The 27,642-nt window shown below is 49.7% G+C and overlaps 1 protein-coding gene across 3 annotated transcripts in view; it reads right to left on the reverse strand.

Moving 5' to 3' along the window:
- ESCO2 (establishment of sister chromatid cohesion N-acetyltransferase 2) overlaps window positions 1-27,642 on the reverse strand; it is a 364,228-nt gene that overhangs the window by 194,377 nt on the left and 142,209 nt on the right. For all 3 annotated transcript variants that reach the window (XM_078649953.1, XM_078649952.1, XM_078649954.1), the window contains exon 6: window positions 15,466-15,619. In XM_078649953.1, coding sequence (XP_078506079.1) covers window positions 15,466-15,619 — 154 coding nt within the window. The remainder of the gene's footprint in view (window positions 1-15,465; window positions 15,620-27,642) is intronic.

Raw genomic sequence — 27,642 nt, forward strand, 5'->3', positions numbered from 1 at the left:
TGACCTAGTAAAGTAAAGTCCACATTTGTAAAGCGCACAATCACCCGTAAGGGTCTCTAGGCGCTGGGGGGCCGTCGGGAAGATTAAGCGAGCTATTGCCCAGAGTCACATGGTGCTGGGCTGACCTGCCGCCGGAGCCGGGGATCGAACCGTGGTCCCCAGATTCCAGCGTCAGTCGCCCTGGCCGCGGCGCCACACCTCTTCCACCTCACAGCAAGCACATGTGCTGGCAAGCCTAACATTTCCATGTGAGTCCTCTGCTCCACTTCTGACCATTGTGATGACTCCAATTCATTGCCCAACAAACAATCAACTGGGAGGTCTGAACTGACTACAACTTTCTTTTGTCCCTTCACTCCACCCCAGGAGAAAGCCACAATTGCCACACTATGACTAGTAGTGACATTGCTGGCATTGGTCACCAGGAAATCAGTACCTGGCATGATCTGTCCAGGGTCCACAAAGTTAGGTGTCACCATGGTGACACTGGCACAAGTGTCCCTATAGGCCTGAGCCATTTTGCCATTTATCAAAGGTGTCTGCCTGTATTTGCCCAAAGTATTGGGACTTATCTCAGGGGACATATCTATATCCCCTGTACAGACAAGGACAGCCTGAGTGAGTGTGCCCACTAAGTTGTCAGACCCCTCAGTACCCAAGGTTAACCCAACTAATGCCTTGGGAGGTACACTACCACTACTGACTGTACTAGGGGGTGCAGTTGCCTTAGGGGCTGTAGTGGCAGGAGTTTGTCCTCCTCTTTTGGTGCACTCACTAAACCAGTGAGATTTACTTTTACAGTACTGGCACCACCTTTTTGACTGGCCTTCTTGAGTCTTCTTCTTCTGGGAAGCCTGACCCCCACCCTCTTTGGTTTGTTGGGGACCTGGTGAAGACTTCTGGTCATTTTGCTCATTCTTAACATTACCCTTCTGGTCTGCTTTCTTCTGACCACCCTGGTTCTGGTTCTGGTTCTGCTTGATCCTTGTCCTGACCCATTTGTCTGCTTTCTTTCCCAATTCCTGGGGGAGAGGTCAGATCTGAATCAACAAGGTGCTGGTGCAGCAACTGGTTCTGACAATTGTTTAAAATGTGTTCTCTCATCATTAGATTATACAATCCTGTGTAATCTGTAACCTTGCTACCAAGCAACCAGCCCTCCAAAGCCTTAGTGGCACAATCCACAAAGTCAGACCAGTCCTGAGACTGAGTTTTCTGGGTGTCTCTGAACAGCAACCTGTACTGCTCAGTGGTTAAACCAAACCCATCAACCAGTGTGTTCTTCAGGACCTGGTAATTGTTAGCATCCTCTACTCTTGTAGTGAGGAGCTTATCTCTACCTTTACCATCAAAGGAGAGCCACAGTATAGCTGCCCACTGACTCTGGGGAATGCACTGCACAGTGCAGGCCCTCTCCAGAGCAGCCATCCATTTCTGGATATCATCCCCTTGCTTAAAGGGGGGCACTATCTTAGTCAGGTGTTTAGTATCTAAACCCTTCTCTCTATCTCTTGGGAGATTGCTGCCACCAGTGGGAGCTAGCCCACTCATCTGCTGCTCTCTAGCAAAGGCAAGCTTCTCTTTGGCCAGGGCAAGTTCTTCCCTTTCAATCCTCAGTTCAGCTTGTCTCATCCTAGCTTCATGCTCCCTTCTCTGAGGGGAAGTAAATCTCCTCTGTGGAGGATTCCTTCTCCCCTGAGAAGAGGCATTAGAGTGCAGAGATCTATTGGAGTCCCTAGAAAGAGATCTATCTCTCCTAACTCCAAGGTTAGGCCCACTTCGGGTTAGTACTGGGGGTCCCCCAGATCCTAGCCCAAGTAAGTCTAAGTTGGCCCTGGTTAGCCTTCTGACTACCTCAAGACCTTTGTCTACCTCATCCCCAGAGAGTTCCTCCTGATCCTCCTCCTCCTCAACTGCAGTAGCAGTGTTGGGGAGGTCTGGATCCCCAGAGGTTCCCTCTAAGGCTGGCATGTTCTCATGTAACTGAGAAAGCTTTCTGGCATCATATGTCTCTAAGAGACCTATCAGAAAGGGAATGGTGGGGTTAGACCCCTGCTTCAGTTTCCTGGAGACACAGATCTGTCTCATCTCCTGGAAACTGAGAGCTGCATATCTTGAAGTGACCTGTGGAGGGTCAACACTGACCAGGGGAGTCTCAGTAGATTCTCCCTGGGTAGACATGCTTTTCTAGTGAGGTGTAAGTGGTGCACTTACCTACACTATATGTTTGCCTACTGATCCCTTGCTAGAGTTGTAGTTTAGGGTGTGCTAGGCCCTAGGAGCTACAACAGCTGGTTCAGTAGAACTCAGAGTATTCTAAGCTAAGTTATATGTACCTTTAGTACTTATGTGATCTTTCACAAGATATTCTTAGGGCATGTGTGGTAAAACAACAGCAAGCTCAAATCCCAACCGCTGCTCACCAATGTGAGAAGTTGGCCTGATGTGCAGTGCTCACTATTCTAGTGATCACTATATATCAGTCCAAACAACCCTTATTGATGATTGGTTGTAAGTCAACCTTATAGACCAGCTATCCTAGTAGCATGGATACGAGCAGTCTAAGGCTAAGACTCTAGAGGGCGTGTTAAGCCAGCTGTTTTACCATCACATTACCCCTTGAACACCCAGTGAAAGGACACCACACAAGTGTTATGAAAATAAACAGTGTATTTATTAGAATCACAACAACCCTGTACTCTTTATGAGGACAGGGTGCTAAGCACACAACAAAACTCTTATGAAAATACTTAAGTTAGCACGTTATACACAAATGCCCGAGGGGCACGAAAAACCATATACTCTAAAAGTGGAATGCGAATTACTAGCAGGTAAGTAACGATTCTCAGAGGCTTTGGGATCGCTAGGACTAGACTACTGAACCTTTAGATTACTAGCAGGAGGCCTAGGGAACTCGGGTGCAGAGTGTGCACTCTCACGCGGGATGCGGGACAAAGTCTATGGAAGCTAGAATTCACAAAGTTAGTGTTCACGGGCGAACCCGACCTGGTAGGGAGGAAACGACAGTGGATCCTGACCCTTGAATAGTGAGGCTATGCTGGGACACCGAAGTGCCGAAGTTACCTAGCCCAGGGGCTGCAGCTGCATAGGTCTGAAAAGACGTCGGGAATCTCGTTGCCGGACCAGGAGCCTGGAAGAAGGAAGTTGCTGGCAGGCGACCAGTGAAGGAAAGTTCGATGGATCCAAGCCTGGATCAAGGAAGAAGGAAACCTGAAAGCAGAGGGGACCAAGTTCTTGAATCACTAGCCAGTGATTAAGTGGGCACCAGGATGGCACCGGGCGAAGTCACCGCAGTCAGGTGAGTGGGCGCTGCTGGGCTCTGCAGTCTCTCGGACCAGGAGGCGTTGTCGGCGACCAGGATGGAGGTGCGAGCTGTCCCACGAAGGTTCTTGCTGTCGACGTCGCTGGACCCAGGATTGGGCAACAAGTCTTGGCAAATGCAAGGCCCACGCGGTGGACCTAAAATGGCGTCTTAGCCGGACCAGGAGGGTCCAGGGTACTTCTCCGATGGAGGGAAGCAAGGGCCAGTCTGGAGCAACCAGACTAGCAGCAGTGTTGTCGTCGGGCGTCGTTCGGAAGGCCACAAGCCAGCGGGCTAGTAGCCAAACAACACGGTGAGCAGCTGAAAGCAGAAGGGCCCCACGCCGATCGTGGAGATGCTGGGGGGCTGCTCTTCGGTGCTGGAGCTGCTCAGGGTGGGGGCTTCTCAGACCCCAAAGCACTCACCAGGAAATTACTCGGTGGGCTTGCTGTGCAGAAGTCGTGCAGTCTTGGCGATGGCCGGTCCCTCGAGGTCTCGTCGCACCCACGGTTCTCAGCTGTGCTGTAGAGGTGGGTAGAGGTCAGAGGTGCCAGGGAAGCCGGGTCTCGTCGAGCTGGGCAGTCGGATTCCGGAGGAAGGACGTGCAGCAGACCGCAGTGTTCTTAGATGGTGCCTGCGGATGCAGGGTGACTACTCCTTAGCCACAAGGGAGAATCTTGAGGAAGAAATCGTGAAGTCCTTTCGTGGAAAGTGGTATCTTGATTCCAAAGATGATCTGATTTGGAAGGGGGCCAGTCCCTACCTTTATCTGGGAAAAGGGGGCTGGCACGTGACTAAGTCCTGCCCTATGGGTGGGACCAGGAGGGGGGTGGTTACACCCACTTCCTTGGCGGGCTTTTCCCCAGCACAGGGTCTGGAGTGTCCCTGGAACTGGTTCAAACCAGCCTATGCACAGTGAGCACCGGGGTGCCACGTGCAGTCACCTTCCTCTAAAGCCCTGCCTACCTACAATACACAAAACCCTGTCTGGGACGGTGCTGGCACCGCCCCTGGCAGGAAACCCTTTATCCTTATCTCCTGCTCTGGGAGGACTCCCAGCAGCAGGAGGTCAGACTTGTGTCTCGGTGGCAGCATCCATTTTGTGGAGCTGAGGCTCTGTTTGACTTTAACCGGGTTTAGGGGTTACATGCATGTCGTGTCCCTCTAGAAGGGTGGAATGCTAACCCCGTCGCCAGAATTGGCGAGGGGTTAGTATTCCAAGTCGTATGACACCTTACTCGACATGTTTTGATAAAGCGATACCAGAGTTGGCATTTAACCGCGAGGATTATAATGCACTTAAGAGTATATGGTATGCGATATCATGGAAACGGCTAAGGGATAGATCCCGAAAGCCGCAGACAGGCTCAGCTCATGCCAGAGCACCATCTCACGCGATTCCAAGCACTCTGCCTTCAGGATTGTTAAGGCCTGCCATAGGAGTGACTGATAGGAGATCTGTGTGTCCATTTTAGGGTTAGATATAGGTATACTATATCTAAAGCAAAGGGTGAGTACACCACCTTGCCCCAGCTGTCGTGCAGCCAGTTGTGTCAGTTTTAGTTAGTCAATCCAGGGGTGGCATAATACATGCTTCAGCCCCTGGGAGACTTCTGGGTGCACCTCAGCCCTGGGTACAGGGACTTGGAGAGGGCCCCGTGCCAATTCAGTACCTGAGTACAATTTGGATAGAGAGAACAGCTAGGCTGTGGGTCTGATTAGCAGGCCCACAGCCAGGGAAAGTCGTAAACCAGTGCAGCAAAAAGCAAAAATCTGGGTGATCATAGGATTGCAGACCCTACTCTCCTACACTCTGCCTTCAGGATTGTTAAGGCCTGCCATAGGAGTGACTGATAGGAATATATGTGTCCATTTTAGGGTTAGATATAGGAATACTATATCTAAAGCAAGGTGTGATTACACCACCTTGCCCCAGCTGTCAAGCAGCCAGTTGTGTCAGTTTTGGATGGCCAGCCAGGGGTGGCATAATACATGCTTCAGCCCCTGGTAGGCCCTGGGTACACCTATGCCCTGGATACCTATGGTATAATGTACAGGGACTGATAAGGTGACTCAGTATCCAATCAGATATGTACCTAGGGTACATGGAATCCATTTTAACAGAGAGAGCAGTGGGCCTGGGGTCCTGAATAGCAGGGCCCCACGTCAACTAAGTCAGAAAACCAGCAAAACACCAGGCAAAAAGTTGGGGGCAACCATAGTCAGGGATCTACCTTCCTACATAACCCCCCCCCCCCCAAACGAAAGGAGATAAGGCTATCCTTGACCAGGTAAGCCTATATTGCCTAAGTGGCCATATAAGGAAGTACCAGCACTGGCATGGTTACCCCCTATCTCATGGTCCACTAAGCAATCCCTCACCCTAAGGGTATCTGAGGGTCTCCACCATAGGGAATCTCTACCTGTGGTGTGTTTTGGCAAAGTAAAAGACTGGTGCTGGGATGGAGTACTGAAGTGAGACTCCACTAATGTTGGGCTCAACTTCCTCCAATCACCATCTACCATGTGTGCCTTTCTTTCCAGGACTGAGTTGCTATGAGCTCTCAGGGTCAACCTCTGGCTATCTAAAGCTGGAGGCTGGGTCCCTCTGTTTGGCTTACTGGAGGGACAGGTCAGGTCTGGGGCCCTCAGGTCCCAAGTTTGGCTGTGCCCAACAGTGTCCATCTGTGGGAGGTCCCTAACAAATTTTAAGGGGGATCCCTCAGGAGTGTGTTTCATTTTCACTTGGCTAGGTCTGCTAGCTTCAGTGCCCTTAATCTGCTGATTGGGAAGTTCTTTTGGACAGGGGGCCCTTTGGGGTCCAACACTGGCCTCCCTGACCTCTACAGCCCTGGGCTGACTGAGGCAGGGTAGAGAGGGGCAGGTTACCTGCTCCAGACTGGGTCCCACCTTGGAAGGGTCCACTGACATCAGAGGCTCATCCAGGCTAGGCCTGACTACCTCTGGGGCAGTTTCTTCACAAGGGGTCAGATCAGTTCCCTGAGGAGGCTGACCCTTTCCTAAAGTCTGGTGGGAGGGAGATTTCTCTTCCTCCTCAATGCTCTCTGTCTGAGTGGAGTGATCCATAGTTTCAGGCTTCACAACACTATTATCTGTCTGAGTTTGACCTTTTCAGGAGGGGACTCAGTTTGGGTATGGGCTGTGACCATCACAGCCCTGCTAACTTTTTCTGGGAAGGAAGCTGTCTGAGATTGGGCTGTGACTGGCACAGCCCTCCTGACCTGTTCAGGGAGGACATCTTGGACTGGGGCTGTGGCTATCACTGCCCTACTAACCTTACCATGGGGGTTTACCATTCTAGAATGGGTTTCTTGCTCTACCTCAGCCCAGGCTGAGGTCTCTAAATCATTCCCCAGTAGGCAATCTACAGGCAAGTTGGATGACACTGCCACTCTCTTGGGGCCAGTGACACTTCCCCAGCTGAGATTTACTACTGCCATGGGATGAGTTTTCTTCACTCCATCAATGTTTGTCACCTGGTATGTGGCACCAGGTAAAAGTTGCCTTGAGGGGACTAGACTCTCAGTCACCATGGTGATGCTAGCCCCTGTGTCTCTGTAGGCCTCAACTTTCATTCCATTGATGAGGGGCTCTTGTCTGTATTTGCCCAAAGTGTTGGGACAAGTGGTGAAGTTGGCAAACCCCATGCCATTTTCACAGACAAGAGTATCTAAGTCAGGGGACCTGGTTAGGCCAGGGTCCCCAGGAACTCCCAAAGTAAATGCACCCAAATTCTTGGGGGCACTCCCACCACCTGGGGGATTACTACTAGTAGTAACAGGAGGTTTGGGAATGTATGTTACTTGGGGGTATGTTCTCCTTATTGTGGTTCTTTGGGCAACTGCTGTCAGTTTTCAAATGACCCACCTGTTTGCAGGGATAACAATAAGGTTTCTTCTGGTTATTGGAAGGATTCTGGGACCCACCCCCCTCAGAGGATTTTTGGGGCCCTGATGTGGTTTGATCTGGAGATTTATTCCCACCCTTCTCTTGAGGCTTGGTTGATTCCTTTGTCTGGTCACCACCTTGGTTCTTGGGCCTAATCCTGGTTCTGACCCATTTGTCTGCCCTCTTACCCAATTCCTGTGGAGAGGTCAGATCAGAGTCTACCAGGTGCTGGTGTAATAACTGGTTCTGACAATTATTTAAGACTTGCTCTCTCATAATTAGATTGTACAATCCTTTGAAATCAGTAACCTTGCTACCCAGTAGCCAGCCTTCCAAAGCCTTAGTGGCACAATCCACAAAGTCAGACCAGTCCTGAGACTGAGTTTTCTGGGTGTCTCTGAACAGCAACCTGTACTGCTCAGTGGTTAAGCCAAACCCATCAACCAGTGTATTTTTCAGGACCTGGTAATTGTTAGCATCCTCAACTCTAGTAGTGAGGAGCTTATCTCTACCTTTGCCAGCTGCCCACTGACTCTGGGGAATGCACTGCACAGTGCAGGCCCTCTCCAAAGCAGCCATCCATTTCTGGATGTCATCCCCTTGCTTAAAGGGGGGCACTATCTTTGTCAGGTGTTTAGTATCTAAACCCTTCTCTTTATCTCTTGGGAGATTGCTGCCACCAGTGGGAACTATCCCACTCATCTGCTGCTCTCTAGCAAAGGCAAGCTTTTCTTTGGCCAGGGCAAGTTCTTCCCTTCCAATCCTCGGAGTAGCCTGTCTCATTCTGGCTTCATGCTCTATTCTCTGAGGGGAAGTCCATCTCCTCTGGGGAGAGTTCCTTCTCCTCTGAGAAGAGGCATTAGAGTGCAGAGATCTATTGGAGTCCCTAGAAGGAGATCTATCTCTCCTAACTCCAATGTTAGGCCTGATTAGGGTCAGTACTGGTGGGCCCCCAGCTCCTTTCCCAAGCAGGTCTAAGTTGGCCCTAGTAAGTCTGCTGACTAGTTCAGGCCTGTCTGCCTCATCCCCAGAGAGCTCCTCTTCTTCCTCCTCCTCAAATACTTTGTCAGTGTCAAGGAGGTCTGGATCACCAAGGTGTCCCTCTAAGGCTGGCATATTCCCATCTCCCTGGGATGCTTTCCTAGCATCATAAGTCTCTAAGAGACCTATCAGAAAGGGAATGGTGGGGTTAGACCCCTGTTTCAGTTTCCTGGAGGTACACACTTGTCTCATCTCCTGGAAACTGAGAGCTGCATATCTAGATTTGACCTGTGGAGGGTCAATAACCACAAGGGGAGTCTCAGTAGACTCTCCATGGGTAGACATGCTTTTCTAGTGAGGTGTAAGTGGTGCACTTACCTACACTATATGTTTACCTACTGATCCCTTGCTAGAGTTGTAGTTTAGGGTGTGCTAGGCCCTAGGAGCTACAACAGCTGGTTCAGTAGAACTCAGAGTATTCTAAGCTAAGTTATATGTACCTCAGTACTTATGTGATCTTTCAAATGATATTCTTAGGATACGTGTGGTAAAACAACAGCAAGCTCAAATCCCAACCGCTGCTCACCAATGTGAGAAGTTGGCCTGATATGCAGTGCTCACTATTCTAGTGATCACTATGTATCAGTCCAGACAACCCTTATTGATGATTGGTTGTAAGTCAACCTTATAGACCAGCTATCCTAGTAGCATGGATACGAGCAGTCTAAGGCTAAGACTCTAGAGGGCGTGTTAAGCCAGCTGTTTTACCATCACATATACCCCTTGAACACCAAGTGAAAGGACACCACACAAGTTGTTATGAAAATAAATGTATGTTTATTTCTAACAAGACTACCCTGGCTCTTTATGAGACAGGGAGCTAAGCACACAACAAAACTCTTACGAAAATACTTAAAGTCGCACAATTTACACAAATGCCCGAGGGGCATAGAAAAACCATATACACAAGAAGTGGAATGCGAAATTACTAGCAGGTAAGTACTATTCTCATAGGCTTTAGAAACGCTAGGCCTACAATGCTAAACCCTTAGATTAGAAGCAGGAGGCCTGTGGACGTCGTGTGCAGAGTGGAAACTCTCACGCGTAAGGCGGGAAAAAGTCTAGGGAGGCTAGTAAAGACAAAGTTACTGTTCTCGGGCGAACCCGACTAGGTGGGTCGAAAACAAGAGTGGATCCGAACACTTGAGTGTTGGACTATGCTGGAGCACCGGAGTACTCGGTTTACCTAGCCCAGGGGCTGCGGCTGCATAGGGTTCAAGTTGCGTCGGAAACCCTCGTTGACGAACCAGGAGCCTGAAGAAAGAAGTTGCTGGCAGGCGGCCAGTGAAGAAGTTCGTGGTGATCCAAGCCTGGATCAGGGAAGAAGAAGACCTGTAAGCAGAGGGGACCAAGTTCTGAATCACTAGCCAGTGATTTAGGTGGGCACCAGGATGGCACCGGAGGAAGTCACCTCGACCAGGTGAGTGGGCGCTGCTGGGCTCTGCAGTCTCTCGGACCAGGAGGCGTTGTCGGCGACCAGGATGGAGGTGCGAGCTGTCCCACGAAGGTGTCTGCTGTCGACGTCGCTGGACCCAGGATTGGGGCAACAAGTCTTGGCAAATGCAAGCCCACGCGGTGGACTTAAAATGGCGTCTGGAGTGGACCAGGAGGGTCCAGGGTGCTCCTCTGTTGGAGGGGAGCAAGGGCTAGTCTGGAGCAACCAGACCAGCGGTGTTTGTCGTCGTGAAGCGTCGTAAAAGGGCCACTAGCCAACGGGCAAGTGATCTGGACAACGCGGTGAGCAGCAAAGAGCAGAAGGGCCCCACGCAGATCTCGTGGATGCAGGGGGGCTGAACTTCGGTGCTGGAGCTGCTCCGGGTCGGGGCTTCTCTTACCCCAAAGCACTCAGTCGAGGGTCACTCGGTGGTCGTGCTGGACAAGCGTCGTGCAGTCTTGATGATGGCCGGTCCCTCGAGGTCTCGTCGCACCCACGGGTCTCAGCTGGGCTGAAGATGTAGGTTGAGGTCAGAGGTGCCAGGGAAGCCGGTTCTCGTCGAGCTGGGCAGTCTTGATCCGGAGGAGAGACTTACAGCAGACCGCGATGCTTGGTTGGTGCCTGCTGCTGCAGGGTGACTACTCCTTAGTCACAAGGGAGAAATCTTAGGAAGAGTCTTGAGTTCCTCTCGTAGAAAGTCGGTTCAGGATTCAAAGATTGATCTAATTTGGAAGGGGGCCTGCTCCTACCTTTATCCTGCAAAAGGGGGCTGGCACGCGACTAAGTCCTGCCCTATGGGTGGGACTAGGAGGGGGGTGGTTACACCCCTCTCCTTTGGCGGGCTTTTCCCCAGCTCAGGGGCTGGTGTGCCCCTGGAACTGGTTCAAGCCGGCCTATGCATAGTGAGCACCGGGGTGCCACTTGCAGTCACCTTCCTCTAAAGCCCTGCCTACCTAGGATACACAAAATCCTGTCTGGGACGGTGCTGGCACCGCCCCTGACAGGAAACCCTTTGTCCTTGCCTCCTGCGCTGGGAGGACTCCCAGCAACAGGAGGGCAGACTTGTGTCTCGGTGGCAGCATCCATCTTGTGGAGCTGAGGCGATGTCTGACTTTAACCGGGGTTACAGGTTACCAACATGTCGTGTCCCTCTAGAAGGGTGGAATGCTAACCCCGTCGCCAGAATTGGCGAGGGGTTAGTATTCCAATTCGTATGACACCTTACTCGACATGTTTTGATAAAGCGATACCAGAGTTGGCATATAACCGCGAGGATTATAATGCACTTAAGAGTATATGGTATGCGTTATCATGGAACAGCTATTAGGACTTGGTTCCGCAAGCTGCAAATGGGCTCAGCTCATGCCAGAGCACCATTTCACATTATTCCAAGCACTCTGCCTTCAGGATTGTTAAGGCCTGCCATAGGAGTGACTGATAGGAATATATGTGTCCATTTTAGGGTTAGATATAGGAATACTATATCTAAAGCAAGGTGTGATTACACCACCTTGCCCCAGCTGTCAAGCAGCCAGTTGTGTCAGTTTTGGATGGCCAGCCAGGGGTGGCATAATACATGCTTCAGCCCCTGGTAGGCCCTGGGTACACCTATGCCCTGGATACCTATGGTATAATGTACAGGGACTGATAAGGTGACTCAGTATCCAATCAGATATGTACCTAGGGTACATGGAATCCATTTTAACAGAGAGAGCAGTGGGCCTGGGGTCCTGAATAGCAGGGCCCCAGGTCAACTAAGTCAGAAAACCAGCAAAACACCAGGCAAAAAGTTGGGGGCAACCATAGTCAGGGATCTACCTTCCTACACCTGGGCCTCCGCGTCGTCCGTTGGTGCTTCTATTCCTAACAGCGTGCAAGCCTCAGAGACCGATCGGAGCTGATATTGCTTATTCTCCAGTCTGAAAATGAGGCGAAAGGGGTGGCCCCAGCTGTACGGAATATCGTTCTGCTGTAGGTAGGATGTGACTGGCTTGAAGAGCCGGCGCTTGTGCAATGTGAGCGCCGCCAGGTCCTGAAATAGCAGCGGTGACGTGCCCTGGAATGTTATCGGGCGCTTCTGGCGTGCTTTCTGTATTATCTCCTCCTTGGTACGGAAGTCCTGAACACACACCAAAATGTCTGGGGGGGGCGCCGTCGCCACGCGGGGTGGGCCGGCCCTGTGGGCCCTATCTAGCTGTAGAGGAGAGTCTAGTGGCCGCCCCAGCACATGGTTGAAGAGCTCTCTGGCATAGCGGAACGCATCTTGGGTAGCGTCAGACGTGGCCACATTGCGAATGCGGATGTTAGGACGTCTGGAGCGATTTTCTAAATCCTCCAGGTGGAGTTGCTGATCTACTTGCTGATCGTGCAGTCGAATAATATCCTGTTGCTGAGTGGAGAGTTCTGTCTCTCTTTCGTCGCTCTTGGCCTTCAGGTCCGCCACCCTTTCTCCTATGCCATCCATCTCGCGCCGCACTTCCCGAATTTCGCTGGTGAACTCCGTCTTGAAGGTCTGGATATCATCACGCAGGGACGCAAAGAGGGACTCCAAAAAGGCCTTCGTAATGAGCTCTGCACCAGTGTCCGAGGCCTGCTCCATTTTCTTCGGCGTCGGGGCTACTGCGTCCTTCTGCGGGGGGGACTGCGACTTGGCGAACATCTCTTTCACTGTTTTGCCTCGGGGCGGCCTGCCCGTAGACATCCCTCTTTCCCGGCAGTCGGACCACCCGGAGCCCCAGGTCTCGTTGTCCAATCCGATAGTTCCCGACCCCCAACGTGCCAGTGGGTTGGTGTCAGGTCTCAACGGGGCCAGCGTGCTCTCTCGGGATCCTCCCGCACGAATGCCTCTCTGTAGCTCTTTGATGTATGTGGTAGCACACCGTCGCGTGTCCGGTATCAAGTCGGAAGTCGCCCCTGCTCAGCTTCGGCGTGCCTCTCCTTCCCTCTGTTTTCCAACCCGTGCTTCGCCTCCTTCAATGCCCAGGCCGTGAGGGCCGAGTACCCCGGGGTGTGAGAGTCTCCGTGTCCCAGATGGCTCCCGCCCGGCGTCACTACACACTGCCGACCACGGAAGGCAATACACGAACAGCTGGGCCCCGGACAGGTATGTCGCTGACTGGCGTCGCAGGCCACATCGAGGGCTGGGCGCCGTAGCCCGTTGCTGGGAGGCACTTCCTCTGGCCTCGACCTCGGGTGAACATCGCGTCCTTGTTTCCTGCGTTGGACCCCTCTGCCTAGCGGGCACAGCTCTCCTCCGCCACTCCAGGTCAGGCCCTGTCGCCACCAGCGCCCCCTTTCACAACACCTCCAGTCTCTCAGGGCCCCCTCCTGGTTGGCGGCGCTTCACGCCACTTACTGCGCCTCGCGGGTCTTCTACGCTGGGTTCCCGGGCAGGTCCTCCGTTCCCCAGAGCCCACGGGGATCCCTCTCGACTCCCTCAGGACACCGCCGCGAGCGTATGTGCTGCTCACCTGCGAGTCACCGAGAGACGGGGCGTCGTCTGTCCCAAGGGCCGCGGCTCCAGCGTCTCCAGCGCCCTCGCGCGGGCCCGGCTGCTGTCCCCAACGCCGCGGGGGATGGGCTCCACGCGGCCTCCGAACCCCAGGCGGCCCGCCGCTTGTGGTGTTGTGCTGCGGTCTTGGAAGGGACGGGGCACCCAAGGCTCACTCATCCGCCGTTGCCGGGCGTACTAGGTCTCTGCACCTCCGCGCGGGCCAGGCCGCTTCCCGAGCGCCGTGGGGGATGGGTGTCCCGCGGCCTCCGAGCCCAGGCCGCTCGCGGTATCTCGCTGCTGCCACGCCCCCGGCGGGTTCTCCGGTCCCGTTAGTGTTGTCCGCAGTTCCGACAGCTCCCGGGGCCCGTATCGCGGGTCCCGGTATGTCAGAACCGGTGCTTGAAATCGGCCGTCGGCGGGAGCTGAGGATTTACACGACCGCTCTCGCCGCCATCTTGGCCACGCCCGTCTTCTCACCTTTAGAAGGCGTAGCAGGTCCTACCCTCTCCTTTACACCTCGGTGAGGAGATTTGCTGAGACCTGGGCTCTCAGACTCACTGGGGGTCTTTTTTGAGGCCTTGGAAAATCTTTCCAGAGAAGGTGAAGGGGAACCTCTACCCCTCTTCACTGACCTTCTTGAAGAAGACATGGATGCTGCATCCTCACTGTCACTGGAGACAGTATCCTTCCTGATTTTCAGCTTATGGAGCCATGTCAAGAGTCTACCCTCACGGTCCCGGAGGGTCTTGGCCGAAAAGGTGCGACAGATCTTACAGTCCGCAGCCTGGTGGTCAGGATACAGGCAGTAAATGCAGTCTTTGTGCCTATCCTCCACAAAAAGCCTTTTCTTACCACAGGTGGAACAAGGTTCGAAAAGGGCTTTTTTCTTCTCCATTTCTGACATCCTGGAAGGCAGCCAACAATCCTGAAGTGAAGCTGAAGATTTTGAAGAAGAAATCTTGAAGAAATCCTTTGAAGATTAGAAGTTGAGCAGAGCTCACAGGAGACTCCCTAAGCACAACGTGCGGTAGAAAATCTGAGGCTCTGTTCCTTTAAGAAGGTTCTAGGGGGTGAGGCTCTTCTGATAGGCCTCAGCCAAAGTTTGGTCTCTTTCACACAAAGAGGGTGATATGCTACAAAAGGGAATGAGGCCTAGGCCTTTTTCCTTGGTCTTTTGTACCTACAGCTATGGTATTTTTGTTACCGAGACTCCCATTCCGACGACGGGGAATGATACAAAGCATGGGAATCTATTAAAGTTCCAATACTGGGGTAATTAGAGGTTTTTAATTTCAACAATTCCACTAGTACTACACGAGAGCTACATCTAGTACAGGTTTCAACAAGTATACACATGCCTAACAATTACAGCTGTGGAATTTGCATGAAGTGGAAAATGCTGCACTAAAAAATCTGAAGCTATTATGTATTTGCACATTCAGTTTCCTCTACATTCCCATTAAATATGAGGGTGTTCTCTCTCCTTTTACACAGTGGAACCATGTTGGGACATTAACATTGCGGATGCAATACCCAAAAACATAAGTTTGTTGGTCTGCATTCTATTTTAGGGAGAGGAGCTCCATAGCCGGAAACTCCTTTTGCTAAGGAAAAAGTCTAACAATCCTATGAATCATCACTGAGATTTTGCCCTTGGACTTGAATTTATTTTTACAGCTATGTTGAATTTAGGCACGCAAAATAATTAGTGAATTGCGACCTTTGAGTATTTTGTGGTGTAGGCTCCCAAATTGCTATGTATCTTCTAGTCAAGTTGAACACATTATGCCAAATATTCTCCAAAATGTATGAAGTTTTGTGAACAGCATGTGAATCTGTTAACTAGGCATAATCTAGAGATGGGTACCTTACTGACCTGTAAACCTAGTTCTCTGCCATGATCATTATCTATAAATCCATAAACAGTGGAATAACACAGCACAAGTGCATGGTCGAACCTTTTTCTACCTACCTTTTCATGTTTCAGGGTTAAATAACGGCAATAATATATCATTAACATCATCCAAGTTAGGCTCTCCATTTATCATCCTTTGTGGTGATGGCAACCACAAAGGATGATAATGGGAGAGCGAGAGCATATAGAAGTTTCAAAGCTTTTAGTCATAGTCCAACGTGCATAGGCACATTAAAAAAAGCAAGAATGTGAAAGATCAACTATGCATTAGAACTGAAAATGTAAATGCATTTTGATGGTACAGAAAATTTAAATAAACAAGACAATACTATTTTAAAATAAATACTTACAATGATCATTTGATCTTTAGCTTCTTTGTGGGATTCTTTGCTTTTTTTGCTTTGTCTTGTAGCAAGTTCGAGTGACGGGATGGCTGCTGTAGGGGTGCTGGCCGTGGAGACAGATACCAAAGGAGAGGCCAAATCATCATGGAAAGGGGGAGGTCTGAAATAAATGTCCTAAGGTGAATCTTACGGTATAGCATCAAAGAACGCATTTTCTTGTGAGATGCAGCAAAGACAGTGATATTCAGCCATTAAAGTGTTAAAAGCATACTTCATAACTCTCTGAATAGGGTAAATTGAAGTTGGATATTTTATGAGTCCATAGGTATCACAAACCTTCAAAAATAAAAGTTATTAATATAAACAAAAGTGAAGAACATTGTTTATCTGTCATAACAAAGGCCAGTACAAGTTCCCATCATAGTGACTATTGTCTTGCCACTTAAATGGATGCAGCGAGTTAGATAATTAAGTGTGGTCCGTCAATTACGCATGATAAGCTCTTTTTGCACTATGCATTCACATTTCATCCAGACATAAGGGAACAATGGACACATGTATAAATCGGACTTTGAAGCACCTGGCCAAACTTACAAACAAATCGGGCTATTAGTTTTGTGGCCTGCACAAGTAATAGGTCCACAAGGATTAGTTACTTACCTGTAATCCTAGTTCTCTTCCAGGGGTATACTCATTAAAGTCATAAGCACTGAATTATCTCCGCCCATGAGCGGGAACCCGGAACATATAAACAAAATACATATATATGTGTAAATATATCAAAAAGTACATAGTACTAAACTAATTATACACATATACATGTATAATAACCATAATATGCAGCCTAACATATATAAATAGGCTAATAAAGCCAAAATTACACACGTTCTGAAGCATGAAAATATGCTGTATATAAATGCAATAAACAGGCATGAGCCCAAAATGCATTTCATAACCATGAAAACCTTTTATTTTCATCAAAGAACCTGTTGTAAACAGTTATTAGCCTAAAAGGCTGCATATGAAAAAATATCTCTGTACAGAAAATCGGACTGGCACCCTGCCTTTAAGGCCCCAGAGAATCTGCACACTTTGCCTTTAAGGCCTCCAGGAGAACTCTGTTCCCATCATGCACCACAGGTGACAGTTAGGTCAGTTCTTTTGTACGGTACAGTAAACTTTAGCAGGAATCTGCACTTAAAAACTTTATAATACATATTGAAAAAACCTTAATGCTACTGCTCGCCCGAGGAGGCGGGAGGGTGCTTATGACTTTAATGAGTATACCCCTGGAAGAGAACTAGGATTACAGGTAAGTAACTAATCCTTCTCTTCCAGGGGATACTCATTAATAGTCATAAGCACTGAATTGAGTAGCAAGCTCATACCCACTAGAAGCGGGCGAACAGATAAAAGCATAGCCACATTTTAAACATAGTGTTTAGCTAGAATTAGCAAACAAATTTCTGAGGGATGCTTGTCCCACTTGTGCATCAACCTGCCCATCAGAATCTAGACAGTAATGGCGTGTAAACGTATGCACTGAACGCCAAGTAGCTGCTTTACATATCTCTGACATAGCCACATTCCTAAGGAGAGCTATGGAAGAAGCTTTCCCCCTCGTAGAATGCGCCCTAGGTCTACCTGATAAAGACTTGTGGGCTAGCTGATAAGCCAGTAGGATACATGACACTATCCATCTAAAAATGGATCTCTTGGACGCTGCCAAACCAGTATTTGTAGGACCATAGTTCACAAAAAGGCGGTCTGTGTGTCTCAAAGACTTTGTTTTATCTAAGTAAAATTTCAAAACCCTTTTCAGATCTAACGAGTGTAGAGCCGTTCAGCCGGACTCGAAGGGTTTGGGAAGAAAGTAGGCAGTGTTATGGTTTGATTAATATGAAAATCCGACACCACCTTAGGCAGGAAAGCAGGATGAGTTCTGAGCACCACTCTGTTTCCATGAAAAATAGTGTACGGTTCCTTGCAACACAGAGACTGGATTTCTCTCACTCTACGAGCAGAAGTGATGGCCACCAGGAACGCTACTTTCCAAGACAAGTGTTGTAAAGACGCTTTATGTATGGGTTCAAAGGGGGGACCCATTAACTTGGTCAACACCACATTAAGCTCCCAAGGTGGAGACGGAGACCTGACTGGAGGGTACACCTTCCTTAAACCTTCCAGAAAATCCTTCACCACAGGCATCCGAAAGAAAGATATCTGTCTTGGTGATTTTCTATAAGCAGTTATTGCAGCAAGATGGACTTTGATGGAACTAAACTGCAAACCAAATTCAGCAAGGTAAAGTAGATAAGGTAAGATCACCTGTTCTTGACCATGAATAGGGTCAAGACCCTTACTCTGACACCAAAGGTAAAAGCGTTTCCACTTAAATCCGTAGGACTGTCTTGTAGAAGGTCGCTTTGCCTCCTTAAGGATGTTCATACACTCCGGATTCAGCTGTAAGTGCCCGTACAGGATGACTTCAGGAGCCATGCTGCCAAGCGCAGGGAGGGCAGCTTGGGATGAAACACTCGCCCCTCCTGTTTGGACAGAAGATCCGGGCGACAAGGCAATCTCCTGTGTGGCACTTCTGACAACTGGAGGAGATCTGGGAACCACCACTGGCGTGGCCACTCTGGGCAAATCAGTATTATTCTGGAGTTGGTCTTGTACATCCGGTTGATCACTGCTGGTATCAACGGAGTCGGTGGAAAGGCGTAAAGCAAGTTTTGACACCAGTCTATCAAAAGGGCATTCCCTTGAGACCCTTTCTGGGAGAACCTGGACGCGAAGACGGGGCATTTTGTGTTTGCCGCGTCTGCGAACAGATCGATGTCTGGTGTTCCCCAAGATTGGAAGATGCTGTGCGCGACGTCGTCGTTGAGAACCCAGTCGTGCGCTTCGACGAAGTCTCTGCTGAGGTCGTCCGCCTGTGAGTTGAGACTCCCTGGCAGGTGAACCGCTGTTTTTGACAGGTCTCGTGCTAGCAACCAATGCCAGATGGTCTGGGCTTCTATGGACAGAGTCCTGGAACCCCCCTGCTTGTTTAAGTAATACATTGTAGTTGTATTGTCTGTTTGCACCAGGAGGGACTGAGTCTGCAGAGATGGTGCCAGGGACTTGAGAGCAAGATGGACCGCTCGGAGTTCGAGTAGATTGATGTGATATCCTTTCTCGAAGTCTGACCATAGCCCTTGTACCTGCAGAGGGCCCATATGTGCCCCCCAACCTTGGAGAGAGGCGTCTGTGATCAGAGTCTGCGTTGGTGGGTTCTGATGAAAAGGAACTCCCTTCATCAAGTGTGTCTTCTTCATCCACCACCGGATGGAATCTTTTGCAGACTGTTGGAGATGAAACTGATCTTCCCAGCATCCCGTCCTCTGCTTCCACTGATCTTCCAGACACTGTTGTAGAGGACGCATATGCAAACATGCGTTTGGAACGATGAAGATGCGCGATGCCATGGACCCTAGGAGAGAGGACACTTGCCGAACTGTCGGACATGCAGACTGAAGGAGAAGAATACACTTCGCCTTGATGGATAACTACCTCTCCTCCGAAGGACACACGTTTTCTTTTTCCGTGTCCAGTTGAGCACCCAGGTAGTGGATCTTCTGGGTGGGGTTCATTATGGACTTCTTGTAATTGACTTGAAGACCCAACTTGTACATGAGTTGGAGGCATATCGATAGATGTTCTTCCAGTAGAGATGGGGATGAACTCTTCAGAAGCCAATCGTCTAAGTACGGATATATGAATATCCGTCTCTTTCGAAGATAAGCCGCAACTACCGCCATACATTTGGAAAATGTTCTGGGAGCTGATCTCAGGCCGAACGGGAGTACTGCGTACTGATAGTGATGAGCAGCTACTTGAAACCTGAGAAACTTGCGATGTTTTCTGGATATCGGAATATGAAAGTAAGCATCCTTCAGATCGATGAAGCACATCCAATCCCCCTGATGTAACTGGGGGAAGATCTGATGAAGAGCCAGCATTCGAAACCTCTCCTTTCGAAAGAATTTGTTCAACCGTCTCAAATCCAGAATGGGTCTAAACTCCGTAGCTGGACCTTTTTTCTTTACGAGATAAAATCGAGAGTACAGGCCTTGACATCTCTGCTGAGATGGTACTAGTTCTATGGCCTTCTTCTTCAGAAGGATGTTCCCTTCCTGTTGTAAACGTTTCACATTCCACTGTAATATTTTTAGAGGACGCATGACAGGAGGGTCCTTCTTGAATCTCAAAAGGTACCCGTTATGAATGATACTCATCACCCATCTGTCCTTTGTGATCTGTTTCCACTCGTCCAGAAAACACACAATACTTCCTCCAACCGGAGTGGCACACGGTTGTGGAGGAAGCCTCCGTTCATTGTTTTTGAGGCTGTTTGGTAGCGGATGACTGCTGCCTATTTCCATTGCCTCTGTCTCGCCCAGGTTGCCGCTGTTGGAATTGCGACCTCTGTTGATTCTGGCCTTGGTTTTGCGAGGACCAATTCGTCTGTTGGCTCCTCTGCTGGAAAGATCTCTGGTCATAGGGACGAAAATTACCCCGACGTTTAAATTCTCTCTTCTTTTCTAGACCTACGGCCTTCAGGGTGTCCAACTCCACTTTCATCTTGGACATTTCATCGTCAGCATGAGATCCAAACAGAGTCGAACCATTGAACGGTAAATTCACTATTTTCCTCTGGGCCTCAGGCTTTAGCCCAGTAAGGCACAGCCAAGCTGAACGCCAAGCACAAATACCGTGCGCATAGCCATGCGCTGCCAAATCCGCCGAATCAGCAGCCGCGCTAATGCTCTGGTTAGCCACCAGTCCGCCTTCTTCCACAATCTCCAGGAAATCCTTTTGATCTTCCTTAGGGAGTTTATCCGCAAAACGAGCCACAGAGTCCCATAGCAGACGATCATAGCGTCCCAGTAAGGCTGAAGCACTGGCCACTCTCCGGACCGAACCAGAAGTGTTAGCCATTCTTCGCCCCAAGGAATCCATGCTCTTGCTATCCTTTTCAGGTGGAGCAGAAGAGGTAGATGCTGCAGAATGCGCTTTTCTGACTGCCGCCACAATAAGAGAGTCTGGAGGTGGGTCAGAGCGCAAAAATAGTGGATCCTCTTTTGGAGCCTTGTACTGTTTTGCAATCCTAGAAGGACCTGAACCCACTGTAGTCGGAGTCAAGAATGTTCTCATTGCTGGTTCTATCAAACCGGGCACTAGCGGCAGAAGAGGTCTGCCAGACGTCTTGTGATGTAGGGTTTCAAAGATGACTGATGATGTCACTTGGGGAACTGCCATCTTGATGTTGAACTTATTTGCCCCACGACATAGTACATCATTAAATGTGCTCAAATCATCTACGGGAGACACTCTGGAAGGTGGAGTAGATGATATAGTGGGAGAATAGTCTCTATATGAAGACCTTTAAGAGGACGCAGATGACGTAGAAGATGGTGAAGGGGTTCTACGCCGTCTCTGAGGAGTTGCCGATCGCTGCCTCCTACGCTCCCTCGAACGCTCTCTCACTCGGGATTCAGAGCGTCATCTTCTATGCAGCTCCGACTGAGGGACTGGAGCCCTCATCCCTATCAGTCCTGCATCTGGACGCATCTTCCAATGTCTCAGGCTTTCCAGCCACCTCGGTGACATGTTAAGAGGACGCTCTACACGCTCAGGTGAAGCCTCAGGTGAAACCTGCACAATATGCAGCCCTGCTGAAGACTTGGAGGCTCTGGAGACTACACTGTGCTCAGAGTTTGATGAGCCAGATGGGGTCCGTTGTCTGGGCACCAATTGCCTGTCATCTGACACCTGCCCTGAGGTTGAGCCAGAATGCGCCACCACAGAAGAGTCCTGGTGCACTGTCTCATTACCCACCGCAGACCTGTCGTCTTGCTGACCCTGCTGTGAAGACGCCACTAAAGGTTGTGGACTTATTTCTGACCTCGACAAAGACCTAAGTGAGGTCCGAGAGGCTGGTCTTGATAGTCTCGAAACCGACCTTTCATCAGGTGGGGGAGACCTAGACTCTGCTCCATGCTTCGAGCCCGAAGCAAGGTTCGACGTCGACCTACGTCGCGATGGAGACCTCGACCTTCTCTTTTTAGGTCTCGACGTCGAATTCTTCGACGCCGATCTTCCTCTCTACGTCGACCTTTTACTCGACGCCGACATACGTCTCTCCTTCGACGTCGATCGATGACTCCCTCTCGACGTCGACACTGGATCCTTCGACGTCGACACTGGATCCTTCGACGTCGACAAATCCTTCGACGTCGGACGCCTCTCTTCCTTCGACGTCAATCTCTTACGATCCTTCGACGTCGAACCTTGCGCCCCCGACGTCGTCCTTACTGCAATCGACACCAGATGTCTCGACGTCGAGAAAGATTTCGACGGCGACTGTCGAGACGCTGAACCTTGCCTCACCGGCGAAGTCCTCGACGTCGATGGAGCTCTCTTCGACGCCGACAATGCTGACGGCGATCTGGATCTCGACGTCGAGCGCACCTTTTTTGACGGCGACGCTCCCTGGAGTCGATTTTTCTTAGTTCTACCTTCAGGAGAAGCTGTTCTTCGACGTTTCTGTTGAGAAGATGGTTTAGCAGATGACAACAAGCTCTTGGAGCCCTTCTCACCACGGCTTTCTCTCTCCAGAAGGCCCAGCAACCTCATTTTCTCCCTTTCTCTTAAAGTCCTACTAGAAAGGTTGAGGCAGTGATAACAATCTTCCACCTTATGAGAAGCTGGAAGACAACCCACACAAACGGAGTGTGGGTCCGTTTTTGACATCTTCTTCCCATAGGAAGGACATTTGTAAAATAAAGGTTGCATTCTGACTAAAAAATCACCAACAGTTTAGTCAGAAAAAGGTAATAAACCACCACCAGAGTAGTAAATTGTCAAAAAGACAAGAAAAAAACAACTTCTGACAGAAAAAACTGCCAAAATTAGCAGAGCTCAAGTTCTAGGTTAATCACAGAACAAGCCGGAAAAAAGAACTGACCTAACTGTCACCTGTGGTGCATGATGGGAACAGAGTTCTCCTGGAGGCCTTAAAGGCAAAGTGTGCAGATTCTCTGGGGCCTTAAAGGCAGGGTGCCAGTCTGATTTTCTGTACAGAGATATTTTTTCATATGCAGCCTTTTAGGCTAATAACTGTTTACAACAGGTTCTTTGATGAAAATAAAAGGTTTTCATGGTTATGAAATGCATTTTGGGCCCATGCCTGTTTATTGCATTTATATACAGCATATTTTCATGCTTCAGAACGTGTGTAATTTTGGCTTTATTAGCCTATTTATATGTTAGGCTGCATATTATGGTTATTATACATGTATGTGTGTATAATTAGTTTAGTACTATGTACTTTTTGATATATTTACACATATATATGTATTTTGTTTATATGTTCCGGGTTCCCGCTCATGGGCGGAGATAATTCAGTGCTTCTGACTTTAATGAGTATCCCCTGGAAGAGAATTCTCCTTACTGGGAACCAAGCACCCAATTGCACAACTGGACTCTTTCAGGGTAGCAAAGCTGAGCAGTCTAAGGCCTACTCAGGGGAGGTAGTGTGGGCTAGCAATCACCATTCGTTGGCACACACCAACACTATATATAGGATTGCCCAGTCAGTGCTTTTTCTTTATATAAAGGAGAAGTACATTTATTGAACAAACACTACTAAATACTATGAAGTAATATAAAAATATACACATTGGTAGATGGAAAATACCATAAATGGTATTATATAATAAACTTTGACCCCCTAAACATGTAAGGTGAGTCTACTGGCTTGGTTAAGGTTTAAGATCCACAAACCATAGGTTAAAAACATAAGTTTGTACTTAAATGCAATCATCAATAATACAAATCATGGGTAAATGCACATATTTATGTTAATAAAGCATAATCATTGTGATCAATAAACAGTCAGCATTATTAAGTCAATAAAGCATTTTAAAATGAGCAAAACATGTGTGCATTTAGTTGGTTTAAAAGTCTACAAAAGCAATCATAAAAACAGCCTCTAGAGTACATCACAACATGTATGTTCTTTAAACATATTCCGGCCACATTAAATGCAACCACGTATAGGCCCCTAGAGGGCCCTACACAAAGCTCCAGTCTTGGGAGGGGGCTTCAAAACATTCAAAATCATGGCTTGGTTTTTCTTTTGGTGACCCTGAAAACTTTGTGTCAGTACTTTAAAAAAAGTTTTTATAATTTGGGGGGGTTGGGAGGGGGGTCCCACTCGGGCACCTCTATGCCTTAATTCCTTGGGGACTGTTGAGGGAGCCCACCCCTCGCTGCCTCTCCTGCTCCCGTGCAGCCGAAGGAATCAGGGCAGCATCTTTCTCCCTACATGCTCCTGCAGGTGGAGTGCAGCAGCTTTCTGCAATGGCCGACACGCTCCTCCCCCCACCCCCCACCAGACAAGTGCATGGGGAGAGGGGCATGGCTGCCATACGAGGTGGTGGATAGGGAGGGAGGGGACCAGGGGGACGGGACAACGCTCCTGTAGGAAGGTAGATCCCTGACTATGGTTGCCCCCAACTTTTTGCCTGGTGTTTTGCTGGTTTTCTGACTTAGTTGACCTGGGACCCTGCTATTCAGGGCCCCAGGCCTACTGCTCTCTCTGTAAAATGGATTCCATGTACCTTAGGTACATATCTAAATTGGATACTGAGTCACCTTATCAGTCCCTGTACAGTGTACCTTAGGTACCCAGGGCATAGGTGTACCCAGGGCCTACCAGGGGCTGCAGCATGTATTATGCCACCCCTGGCTGGCCATCCAAATCTGACACAACTGGCTGCTTGACAGCTGGGGCAAGGTGGTGTAATCACCCCTTGCTTTAGATATAGTATACCTATATCTAACCCTAAAATGGACACACAGATCTCCTATCAGTCACTCCTATGGCAGGCCTTAACAATCCTGAAGGCAGAGTGCTTGGAATCGTGTGAGATGGTGCTCTTGCATGAGCTGAGCCTGTCTGCGGCTTTCGGGATCTATCCCTTAGCCGTTTCCATGATATCGCATACCATATACTCTTAAGTGCATTATAATCCTCGCGGTTAAATGCCAACTCTGGTATCGCTTTATCAAAACATGTCGAGTAAGGTGTCATACGACTTGGAATACTAACCCCTCGCCAATTCTGGCGACGGGGTTAGCATTCCACCCTTCTTGAGGGACACGACATGCATGTAACCCCTAAACCCGGTTAAAGTCAAACAGAGCCTCAGCTCCACAAAATGGATGCTGCCACCGAGACACAAGTCTGCCCTCCTGCTGCTGGGAGTCCTCCCAGAGCAGGAGATAAGGACAAAGGGTTTCCTGCCAGGGGCGGTGCCAGCACCGTCCCAGACAGGGTTTTGTGTATTGTAGGTAGGCAGGGCTTCAGAGGAAGGTGACTGCACGTGGCACCCCGGTGCTCACTGTGCATAGGCTGGCTTGAACCAGTTCCAGGGACACTCCAGACCCTGTGCTGGGGAAAAGCCCGCCAAGGAAGTGGGTGTAACCACCCCCCTCCTGGTCCCACCCATAGGGCAGGACTTAGTCGCGTGCAAGCCCCCTTTTCCCAGATAAAGGTAAGGACTGGCCCCCTTCCAGATCAGATCATCTTTGGAATCAAGATACCACTTTCCACGAAAGGACTTCACGATTTCTTCCTCAAGATTCTCCCTTGTGGCTAAGGAGTAGTCACCCTGCATCCGCAGGCACCATCTAAGAACACTGCGGTCTGCTGCACGTCCTTCCTCCGGAATCCGACTGCCCAGCTCGACGAGACCCGGCTTCCCTGGCACCTCTGACCTCTACCCACCTCTACAGCACAGCTGAGAACCGTGGGTGCGACGAGACCTCGAGGGACCGGCCATCGCCAAGACTGCACGACTTCTGCACAGCAAGCCCACCGAGTAATTTCCTGGTGAGTGCTTTGGGGTCCGAGAAGCCCCCACCCTGAGCAGCTCCAGCACCGAAGAGCAGCCCCCCAGCATCTCCACGATCGGCGTGGGGCCCTTCTGCTTTCAGCTGCTCACCGCGTTGTTTGGCTACTAGCCCGCTGGCTTGTGGCCTTCCGAACGACGCCAACACTGCTGCTGGTCTGGTTGCTCCAGACTGGCCCTTGCTTCCCTCCATCGGAGAAGTACCCTGGACCCTCCTGGTCCGGCTAAGACGCCATTTTAGGTCCACCGCGTGGGCCTTGCATTTGCCAAGACTTGTTGCCCAATCCTGGGTCCAGCGACGTCGACAGCAAGAACCTTCGTGGGACAGCTCGCACCTCCATCCTGGTCGCCGACAACGCCTCCTGGTCCGAGAGACTGCAGAGCCCAGCAGCGCCCACTCACCTGACTGCGGTGACTTCGCCCGGTGCCATCCTGGTGCCCACTTAATCACTGGCTAGTGATTCAAGAACTTGGTCCCCTCTGCTTTCAGGTTTCCTTCTTCCTCGATCCAGGCTTGGATCCATCGAACTTTCCTTCACTGGTCGCCTGCCAGCAACTTCCTTGATCCAGGCTCCTGGTCCGGCAACGAGATTCCCGACGTCTTTTCAGACCTATGCAGCTGCAGCCCCTGGGCTAGGTAACTTCGGCACTTCGGTGTCCCAGCATAGCCTCACTATCCAAGGGTCAGGATCCACTGTCGTTTTCTCCCTACCAGGTCGGGTTCGCCCGTGAACACTAACTTTGTGAATTCTAGCTCCCATAGACTTTGTCCCGCATCCCGCGTGAGAGTGCACACTCTGCACCCGAGTTCCCTAGGCCTCCTGCTAGTAATCTAAAGGTTCAGTAGTCTAGTCCTAGCGATTCCAAAGCCTATTAGTATAGTTACTTACCTGCTAGTAATTCGCATTCCACTTTTAGAGTATATGGTTTTTCGTGCCCCTCGGGCATTTGTGTATAACGTGCTAACTTAAGTATTTTCATAAGAGTTTTGTTGTGTGCTTAGCACCCTGTCCTCATAAAGAGTACAGGGTTGTTGTGATTCTAATAAATACATTGTTTATTTTCATAACACTTGTGTGGTGTCCTTTCACTGGGTGTTCAAGGGGTAATGTGATGGTAAAACAGCTGGCTTAACACGCCCTCTAGAGTCTTAGCCTTAGACTGCTCGTATCCATGCTACTAGGATAGCTGGTCTATAAGGTTGACTTACAACCAATCATCAATAAGGGTTGTTTGGACTGATATATAGTGATCACTAGAATAGTGAACACTGCACATCAGGCCAACTTCTCACATTGGTGAGCAGCGGTTGGGATTTGAGCTTGCTGTTGTTTTACTACGCATGCCCTAAGAATATCTTGTGAAAGATCACATAAGTACTAAAGGTACATATAACTTAGCTTAGAATACTCTGAGTTCTACTGAACCAGCTGTTGTAGCTCCTAGGGCCTAGCACACCCTAAACTACAACTCTAGCAAGGGATCAGTAGGCAAACATATAGTGTAGGTAAGTGCACCACTTACACCTCACTAGAAAAGCATGTCGACTCAGGGAGACTCTACTGAGACTCCCCTGGTCAGTGTTGACCCTCCACAGGTCACTTCAAGATATGCAGCTCTCAGTTTCCAGGAGATGATACAAATCTGTGTCTCCAGGAAACTGAAGCAGGGGTCTAACCCCACCACTCCCTTTCTGATAGGTCTCTTAGAGACATATGATGCCAGAAAGCTTTCTCAGTTACATGAGAACATGCCAGCCTTAGAGGGAACCTCTGAGGATCCAGATCTCCCCAACATTGCTAATGCAGTTGAGGAGGAGGATCAAGAGGAACTCTCTGGGGATGAGGTAGACAAAGGTCTTGAGGTAGTCAGAAGGCTAACTAGGGCCAACTTAGACCTACTTGGGGAAGGATCTGGGGGACCCCCAGTACTGACCCTAATGAGGCCTAACCTTGGAGTTAGGAGAGATAGATCTCCTTCTAGGGACTCCCTTAGATCTCTGCACTCTAATGCCTCTTCTCAGGGGAGAAGGAACTCTCCCCAGAGGAGATTGACTTCCCCTCAGAGAAGAGAGCATGAAGCAAGGATGAGACAAGCTAGACTGAGGATTGAAAGGGAAGAACTTGCCCTGGCCAAAGAAAAGCTTGCATTTGCTAGAGAGCAGCAGATGAGTGGGCTAGCTCCCACTGGTGGCAGCAATCTCCCAAGAGAAAAAGAGAAG

This window comes from Lissotriton helveticus, chromosome 6 (genome assembly GCF_964261635.1).
Source record: "Lissotriton helveticus chromosome 6, aLisHel1.1, whole genome shotgun sequence".
NCBI classification, from domain to species: Eukaryota; Metazoa; Chordata; class Amphibia; order Caudata; family Salamandridae; genus Lissotriton; species Lissotriton helveticus.